The 9,867-nt window shown below is 42.7% G+C and overlaps 1 protein-coding gene across 1 annotated transcript in view; it reads left to right on the forward strand.

Moving 5' to 3' along the window:
- The window catches only part of TXNRD3 (thioredoxin reductase 3), a 60,839-nt gene extending 51,495 nt beyond the window's left edge, over window positions 1–9,344 (forward strand). Inside the window, exons 13-16 of the mRNA XM_082265896.1 lie at window positions 3,453–3,560; window positions 5,792–5,887; window positions 7,539–7,673; window positions 8,820–9,344. Coding sequence (XP_082122022.1) covers window positions 3,453–3,560; window positions 5,792–5,887; window positions 7,539–7,673; window positions 8,820–8,882 — 402 coding nt within the window. The 3' untranslated portion in view covers window positions 8,883–9,344. The remainder of the gene's footprint in view (window positions 1–3,452; window positions 3,561–5,791; window positions 5,888–7,538; window positions 7,674–8,819) is intronic.
- Window positions 9,345–9,867: the final 523 nt, after the last annotated feature.

Consider the following 9,867-nt stretch of genomic DNA (forward strand, 5'->3'; position numbering starts at 1 on the left):
GATTTTTGTTTTAAGTGATCCAATCATAATCTCTTAAGGAAGCAGTCCACTCCTGAGGATTAAAAATGTATCTGCTGGTGTATTGCGTTATGTTTAAAGCAGGCATGTCCAACCTGCGGCCCGGAACCACAGGCAATGCGGCCCACTGCCCCCTGACAATTTTTATTTTTTTTTTTGCTGGGGAGGAAGGAAGGCGGGTCGGGGGCACATTTAACACAACTGAAGAGATCATCCTCTAGTTGTGTTAAATTAGTGCTGGGGGGAGGGGGGGGCACGGCAGTGCGGGAAGGGTGCGGCGTCGTTTTAATACTTGTATACCTTAACTATAGTATATATTTTATGCGGCCCGAGAAATTTTTTCTACACTCAATGTGGCCCAGAGAAGCCAAAAGGTTGGACACCCATGGTTTAAAGCATTACCTCTGCTTGAAAATAAAATTCTGGCTGATTTACAAAGAAAATGTAATCTTTGTCTGATTTTTGGTTGATTATCGTGCAGCTCAATTTGCTATCGCCCCTTCTATGGTCCTGTGTATACGTTCCAATGTGTAGAGGAGACTTGCACTGACACACCACCACCCCCTGCATACTGCCCCCCCTCTGGTGTGCAAGAGTCTTGCACTGACAAACATCCTTCCCCTTGCATGATTAGTGATTGCATTGTCCTTGTATAAGTGCCTGGTGCTAGAGACAAGCACTTGTCAGCCACAAATAATTAGGTCAACCACACTAGCTCAGCATCTACCAAAACCTGAAAGATGCTTTGTCCTCTGGTGTGCGGGTGGTGGGAGGTTAGGGGAGACGGGAGCAGCAGAAGATGTGTATAGGGAGACTGCTTTAAGGGAAGTGCATCCTGCTTATTACCACTTTACCATTGCATCGATTCCTTGGCTGCTTGATGATGTGGCTTCCGACATCCTCACAATACACTCAAGCCTGTTGGTCAATACTTGCCGCATTTTATGTTTCATAATTACGAACCCAACTGCATGTTGCATAGTTTGCTGTGAGGTTTTTAAATGATAGGATTTTTAAATGGGGTCTTTTTTTTTTTTTTTTTTTTCCCCTCAAGAATAGATACCTGTAATAAGAACTCTCAGAATAGCTGCTTATGCCTCGTACACACGCAACGATTATCGGCCGACCGATCGTCCGACTTTTGTCCAGAGTGGTGTTTTGTTGGTTGGAATGTGCACTAGACTGCACACGAATTTTCTCGGCCAACAAAAATCTACTTCAGAAGTGATGTCATGTGTTGGTTTACTTTCCGTGTGTTTTTCTTCTCTGAGCATGCTCAGTCTTGCTCATAAGATTTTTGTCTGCCGAAATCTGTACTGAGTGACGGAAAATCGGCCGTTGTGTTGACGGCCAACAAAAATTTTCGGTCGAAAAGTCGGAGTCTGTTGTTGAAAGCATCATACTAACAAGCTGAAAAACGGCCGATCGGACGTTGGCCGAAAATTCACGGGCCAATAATCGGTGCGTGTGTACGAGGCATTATTCAGTGTGTTCTTAGGCAGACCACAGATTATGTGATTACCTGTGGTTGTAGGAAAGCAAATCAATTCTGATTGTGTTAATGGGGGAACCCTCCTCTGGAGCTAGGAGCACACACTCATAATTGCTAGCACCTATAGTCGCTGGCAGTAATTGTATTCTAAATATCTGACATGCTTGATCAACTTGGGTACCGCTAGCCCGCCCACAGATGGATCAAATCTTTTATGTATTCTAACCATCTGTGGCCAGGATCCCTTTCTATGTGGGGTCATTGGCTACCCTCCCATCCAAGGCTCATTGCTAAAAACAGTTTGTCTTTGGGCTACTTAAGGTAGGTTGGGGCAAGTTTTTTTGTATTGACAAGCTTTGGGCAAATGCAGCGTGTTTTTGACAGGGGTTTGAGACTTTTAGGTTAAGAATTAATTGGAGGTACAGTTGACCTGCTTTAGCCGCTTTTACTTTCCCTTAGACTTGTACGGGGAGGCAAGTAATTCTGAAATGAACAAAAGCTCACCCTAACTGGACCCGAAACTGCCAAAAAGGCCTTTTATCTTCTAGTGTCCTCATTATGCAAGTGTTATTACCTTTTACAAGCCTCTATAATCTGCACTGAGCAGAGAAGGGGAAATAAGGCGATCTGTTTGGGAGTTTCAGACCTGACACCAAGGAGACAGAATGTTCAGAGAGGGAGGAGGGAATAGAGCTAAATAATGCACACAGCTTTCCCTGAGAGGTAAAAGCTACACTGCCATATATACATGGAGATTCAGGCTACAAGTTGCTTTTTTTGACACGCTTTAAATTGCACAGCAATCAGATTTTAAATCAAATCATGAGATATGGGCTAATAGCTCTGGGCTTTAGTATTTTTTTTTATTTTTTTTTCCAGTTTTTACTGTGGATGTCATCCCAGACCTTTTTTTCCCCATGTGACCTCTTTAACCACTTTAAGACCGTGCCTATTTTTGACACTTGGTGCTTACAAGCTAAAATCATTTTTTTTTTTTTTTTTTTGTGCTAGAAAACTACTTAGAACCCCCAAACATTATATACATTTTTATAGCAGAGACCCTAGAAAATAAAATGGCAATCATTGCAATATGCGCAGCGGGCTTCCAAACGCAATTTTTTTTTTTTTGGAAAAAAAAAAATTCACTTTTTTGAAGTAAACAGTAAAGTTAGCCCAATTTTTTTCTATAATGTAAAAGATAATGTTACGCCCAGTAAATGGATACCCAACAGGTCATGCTTCTAAATTGCGCACGCTCGCGGAATTGGCGACAAACTTTGGTACTTAAAAATCCTCATAGGCGACACTTCCTCCTGTGTTCACAATGCAGGAGAGCAGCCACTCGTGGCACCCAGCAGCAAGTGGAGATCCTGGAGTAGCAGTATCTACTTTCGTGGCTTCCAGGGGCATCAGCCTGGTTTATGGTATTCATTGCTACACTGGTCCAAGCTGGACCATGTAGAACATGACGCCAATATGTAGAACATGACTCCTGGAATTATTCTTTAAAGTGTTTTGCAGAAGCCTAACGTCTATTTCCAAGTCAGTAGAAGAATCAGCAAATCTTAAGAAAAGTACAGCGCATGTTCAGTGATATTGGCCATTTATTTCTATATGCCTGTTGCTGCCAGTTCCTGGTTTTCACTGATTTCCAGCAGAGGGCCAGCTATATTTGCTGGATGTTGCTGAAAATACTGCATCTAGGGAAATGCCAGCAATGCCTAGCGCTGGGTAGGCTCCTAGCCTCACTATTGATAATCACAGGAGAAAAGGGCTTCCTGCCTTGCACATTTTAGTCCCTGCCCACCATTGAGGGCATAATGAGTCTTGTCGGTCATACAGCAATGCTTTTATCTTGGTTCGAAGTTGTGGTTTGCAGTATAAAGAAATGCCATCTACTCTATATAATATCTATTTTTTTTTTTTTTTTTCTTTTGGACAGTGTGATTATATCAACGTACCAACCACAGTGTTTACTCCAATGGAGTATGGCTGCTGCGGATATTCAGAGGAGAAAGCCATTGAGGTCTTCGGACAGGAAAATCTAGAGGTAAGTTTGGTTTCCCAGTTTCAAGATTTAAACTGACTTTTTTTAAATTGGGTTTTAGTGTAGGTTGAAGTTTTTCTTTGGATCATTTGACTGGGAAAAAAGTTAATTTAGAAAGTTGGGCTTATTTTCAGCCACACAGTTAAAACTTCTCCCAATAAAAAAAATAAAAGGCCAGATTGTAACTCAATCTTGGTTGTAAAGGTATGTTCATTTGCTGGTGATGGAGTAATGGAAGAGCTACCCCCAATGCTGGACGCTTAAAGAGGTTGTAAACCGAGAAAAAATTTTTTCTCTTCTTTACATCCTGAAAGAGAAACCCATAATGAGCTAGTATGCATCGCATAGTAGCTCATTATGAAATACTTACCTTAGAACGAGCCCCCGCCGTGCCGTCCGCTTACCTGTATGACGGGCGACATGTATAGTCGCCCGTCTTCCGGGATCGCGGCATCCGGCCATCTGATTGGCCGGAGCCGCGGTGACGTCACTCCCGCGCACGCGCGCGGGAGCCGACGGTCACGGCACGGGGCTCTGAAGGAACGGCACGATCTGCCGTTCCTTCAGAGCGCATGCGCCAGTGACGTCACTGGCTGCATTAAAGGTAAATATCTCCTAAACGGTGCATGTTTAGGAGATATTTACAGTACCTATAGGTAAGCCTTAATATAGGCTTACCTATAGGTACAACTTCCTGAGGAGGGTTTACTTCCTCTTTAAAGCGGAGTTCCACCCTGAGAAATTTTTTTCACTGTCCGCTTGCTCAAAATTGCCTGTAAAACAATTGGATAATTAAAATGTATTTATTTTTATTCACTTGCCTTGTTTTTAAAGAAAATATAGTTGCCTTACTTCCTCTTCCTCCCTCTGCGGACGCGGCCACTGCCGTCACTTCCTGCTTGCGTTGGCTCCTGGGAGCTGAACATCATCGCTCCCAGGAATCCAGGCGCCTGCACCGGCCCCACTCGTCAGTTCCGGCGCAGGGGCGTCATTCCCTGCTAAACGGCTTCTGGGACCGAAGAGGATGCGCTGGCTTCAGCTGCCCACACCTGAGATGGCAGCGCTGGACAATACATTTTCAAGGTAAGTATTTCTTCTAAAAGGTAAGTGAACCCAGGGACAGTTCAGAGGCTATCATTACTGAAATGCACTAGCCCTGACTGTCCCGGGGGTATTTTTTATCTATTTTTTTTTTTTCAGGCCGGAACTCCGCTTTAATGAAAAACGTAGTGGAACCCAGAAAAACAGCCATTTCTAGACCTTACAATGAGCCGGTCTAGTTACCTCTAATAATTATCAAATGCCTGGAGGGCTGCCGGGGATGCTAAAATGTTTGTTATAGTCTGTCTGATACAGTGTGAGCTTTGATCTTATGGCTGCTGTTATTGCAGCTTCCGGTCTCATACAGTGATGATAGGGATTCGCTGGCAGCAACCTTATCGATGTAAAGTCCTGTCTTCATCTCAGTGAATACAAGGCGTTCTGTAACTGGAAAAAGTGGAAAGAAGGGGCAGATGAATGTCACTATCTACCCTCATCCAATGAATATACAAACAAAATGCCAAAATATTTAATAATGGGGCACCACATCCAAAAAGCTATGCAAGAAGTATGTACTGTATAGGGATGAGTAAAAAAAAGGACTTTCTCGATACAAAGTCCTCCCCTCATCTTATCCATGCTTTTGCTTTTTACCGTCATCCAATCACAGGATGCCTTGTATTCACTGAAAGAAATGCAAGACCATTGCGAGTCACCATGTGTTTTGAGCCATGAACCACATTTTCTCCAGGATATAGAAAAGTTTCAGCCCTTCTATTTATGGTGCTCCTCCATAAACCTCCCACACTCCTTTGAGAGCCTTCAGTCTGATCATTTGTGCTGCAAAGGTTACATTTATGAGACTTTTTATGCTGTATAATTGCCTTTTAAACATCATGGGAACCTTTGCTTGGTATAATCACTTCAAACATCCAGATGCATGTGTTGATTGATTTTGGAGGGGTTTAATAGTACACAAAGCAATGTTATGGCAATTTATAGTAATTTTGATTTTGGGCAACACCTTTTTTAAATGCTTTACTCTGTAGATATCATTTAGCTGTTAGACCAGTTCTTTGTTTTTCTTTTTTTTTTTTTTTGTGTTGACTATAGTCTAAATTAAGCCAAAGATGGATTTAATGTCGTTTTTTTTTTTTTTTTTCTGTTAACGTAACATCCATTTATTATCTTAGGTCTACCACACTTTGTTCTGGCCTCTGGAATGGACCGTCCCAGGACGTGATAATAATCGGTGCTTTGCAAAGATAATCTGCAATAAAGATGACTATGTAAGTAACAACTTAGTTGATAAATAATGATGTAATCTAAACCATAACTTTCACCACTCAATCTTGAAGAGGTCCCTGTTTTGCTGGCAAAACAGTCCTGATTAATGGACTCCTAGACCTCTGAAGGTATCTGGTGTCTGGCACCAAGCCGTCAGCAGTTTCTGTAACTCCTGTAATTTGTTAGGTTGGATCTCCATGGATTGGCCCTGTTTTTCCAGCACATCCCACAGTTGCTCAATTGGAATGAGATCCTCAGAATTTGGAAGTCAACACATCAAACTGTTTGCATGAAGGGGTGTACTTGATCCCCAACAATGTTTATGTAGGTGGTATGTGTCCAGTACCATCCATATGTATGGCAGGACCCAAGTTTTCCCATACTGCATCCTGGTGCCATCTTTTCCCCAGGTTGGTGATGCACACAGATCTGGCCATCCACATGATAGAAAATGTGATTAATCAGACCAGGCCACCACCTTTCGTTGCTCCGTGGTCCAGTTCTGATGCTCAAGTTGCCATCATAGGTGCTTTTGGCTGTGGACACGGGTCAGCATAGGTACCCTGACTTGTCTGCCACTGCACAGCCTCATACACAAAAATGGCAAAGCCCATTTTTCTTTCAACACATCAACTTCAGGGACCACATGTTTACTTGCTGCCTAATGTATCCCACAGATTTTCAGGCGCCATTGTAACCAGATAACCCCACTTCACCTGTCAGTGATCATAAAGTTATGGCTGTTTGGTGTATGAGGTGCATTTTAGTTTTCTCCTGGTAATCCTGTCAGTAAGATACTGCCTTAGTGTAATAAGACTTCTAAATGTACTGAATATATTGGAATAAGCCTAAAGTTGGGCTTTAAAGGGACCGCATGGGGGAATATGCATGTATTCGAGAAATGTACTGATACAAAGTAACAATGCTTGTTTTATAGGCCCCCACCCACCAAGCTATACTTGCAACCCCTTGCTTAATCACCATCTCGCTGCAGGAAATTGCCCTGAGCAAGAAATGGTGTCTGAGCTTGCCTAGCAGACAATATCTTGCTGCCCCTCCTCATGTAAAATTGTTTGACCCTGGAGATCAGCCCAAATACTGTCCTATTGGTGGTGGGCAGGGTATATACTCAGTGGAGTGAGGGCTTTGATGGCTCCTCAGCAGAACCTAGCCACCTTCATATGTGACCCAACTCTGTTTAGTCAAGGGGGGAGCAACAAAAAAACCTGATACTTTGCTTCTATTCTCACGTGACTACATGGGCAAAGCACAGGTTTACTTTACACCTTCTCCAAGGATTTAACTTGTTGGTTTTAAACATGGACAAACCACCTGTGTCTGATAAGACATGGATCTGTGCCATTGCCATTTATAAAGTGTGTACATTAAAGTGTGTGATTGTAGTGTTACCAGACACCCTTTTGGTGTAGCTCCTGGCCATATGATTTCTGTCAACCAGTTTAAATTGTCAGTGTGAAAGTTATTTATAAATGGCTTGCTATGTATATATATTTTTTTTTCTTACCAAGAAGTGAAACTTTTTGGGCAGTTGTGGTCTAATATGTACCATTAAATGTGATGCCAATAACCATTTTTTTTCCCCCCCAGAAGTAGCAGGATTTGGCTAATGACTAACATTTAATTCTTCCTTAGGAGCGTGTTGTTGGATTCCATGTCTTGGGTCCAAACGCCGGCGAGATCACTCAGGGCTATGCCGCAGCAATGAAATGTGGACTCACTAAAGAGAAGCTGGATGAGACCATTGGCATCCATCCAACATGTGCAGAGGTGAGTAGCCCCAGGCCGTTCTGTTATTGGTTACACAGCAGTATAAAAACAGACCTGCTAGAAAGGTTTGTCATGGTCCTTTTTTTTTTTTTTCTCTTTCTTCACATCAAGACATGCCAAGCTGCTGAAAACATATGCTGTAAAGCTAAAATCATTATCAGATGCAGCACAGTTTTTAGCAATGGCAGTATTTTGCTATTCCATGGCTGAAGCATAACCACCTGTAACTCGTAAAAAGGCAACAAAACAGCACTTTTTTCTTTCGTTCATTGACGGACACAGCTCCTGATCTTCATAACTATTGGGTTGTACAGGAGTAGGACACTAGGCAGAAAAATAATCTGGCTATGCCTATGGGCAATCCCAGGGGGTATACTCCCTCTCCCTGCTATAGGTACTCGTTTTTTTTTTTTTTTCTGCCTAGTTAGGACCTAGTTCCTTGCTGGGATATCTGGTCCTGGCAAAATTTTTCTTTTTTGATAAAAACGTTTTGACTGTATCTACAATCAACTGCTAGGCTCAAGGAATGGCTAGATAATCTAGATTGTGGTCACCCCAGTCTGGCCAGTTAAATGCTTTGCGAGGTCTCATACAATGGTTCTCGACCCGAGTTGCAGTGTTCCTACAGTTCAACAGCGCCCCCCCCCATTTCGACAGGGGTTCTGTCTGAAGCGATGCCCACCTGGTTCGGTGAGTAACTGTCCCCAATCTCCTCCCTGAAGGGTTAATGGGGTGGATGTGGGCCTCTCCTTGGGACGGTCGGTTCCCTGGGTTCTCCTCCTTCCCCCGTCAGGCAACAGAAGGTCCCTATTTCACGTGTACATGCGTACATGACATATACTAGGGCCAGTTTAAGCAGGTGCCCGTTAACCTACTAGCATGTTTAGTGTGGATGGAAACCAATGTACCCAGGCTAAACCACACCAGCGCAGGGAGAACATGCAAACTCCACGCAGATAATGTTCTGGCCTGGATTTGATATCAGTGTTGCAAGAACGTGCTATAACCTCCAGGCCTCTGTGCTGCCTAATTGTGGTAATTCTTGTGTGATCTGTTTAACTGGTGCAGTTATTAAAACTGACATGAAAATATACATTAAACGCTTAGGCTTAACTTTTTTTTTTTTTTTTTTTCCCCCTGTACCAGATATTTACCACTATGGAAATTACAAAAGCTTCAGGTGGTGACATCACGCAAAAGGGCTGCTGAGGTTAAATCCTGCTGTTGACGCCACCCATGAACGATCTTCCGATTGTGAGGCCAGTGTGACTAAATAGACTCCAGTAGAAGATTGTCGAGGCCACCTTGAACCAACTTGACGTGCAGTGGAGCCTCCAGAAGGAGTCGGTGAAGCTCCGTGACCACTCACAGGAGGATTCTCATGGGCATTCGGTGTTACAGCAGGGTTCCTGAAACGTCTGGATCTGTTTTGGAGCAGCTTTTCTTTTTTTCTAAGAATGCTGGTTATGAAGTCTTTGCTTGTCACCTCATCGAGGAGAGCATTGACAGATGTCCAAATATCTTCCAGATCATGTCAACTTTCTAGCTTAGATTTATTGTTTTAAATATGCACTTCCCCTTTCCTGTGTTTCAGTATCTCCATGGACAATCCTATCTCTATAGTCTCACAGTTGTTACCAGTCTGTGATGCACTTGGGGTTTTATTTTAGGTTTTTCCTTGTCCTGTTAGCGGTTTTTCCCGTATGGCCCGCCTCCAGTAATGTTCCTAAAGAGCTGCCTATTTTTGTGTATAAGTTTGCAGTCACCGCAAGCTTTGTATGTATTTTGCACCTTGGGCTCTTCGTTTTTACACAGCCAGGGTGTTTCAAAATGATTGTACCAATTGACTTTATTGGAATCTGCTTTTGGAGTAAGATCCTCATTTATTATGTTGGTGAAAGAATAAAGTCACTCAAACTTCAGTCCTTTTTTCTTTGTTACTAGAAAAACACGGATCTACCTGAAAAACATGGATCTACCTGAAAGCTGTAAAGAGAACGTAAAATCTGTATAGCATTGTGAATGTTTGGGGAGATAAATTAAATAAATAAATTGCAAATTCCCAATGAGTTGTATCAGTAGCTTGCTTTGCTCAAAGGCTTTGTGTGGTTGGGAAGTTACCATTTAGGGGCAGCAATGTGGGATCAGTAATAATGTTCATCTGCACCTTCAATGTAAGATTAGTCACTTAACC

This window comes from Pelophylax lessonae (genome assembly GCF_965119305.1).
Source record: "Pelophylax lessonae genome assembly, chromosome: 8".
Classification (NCBI taxonomy): Eukaryota; Metazoa; Chordata; class Amphibia; order Anura; family Ranidae; genus Pelophylax; species Pelophylax lessonae.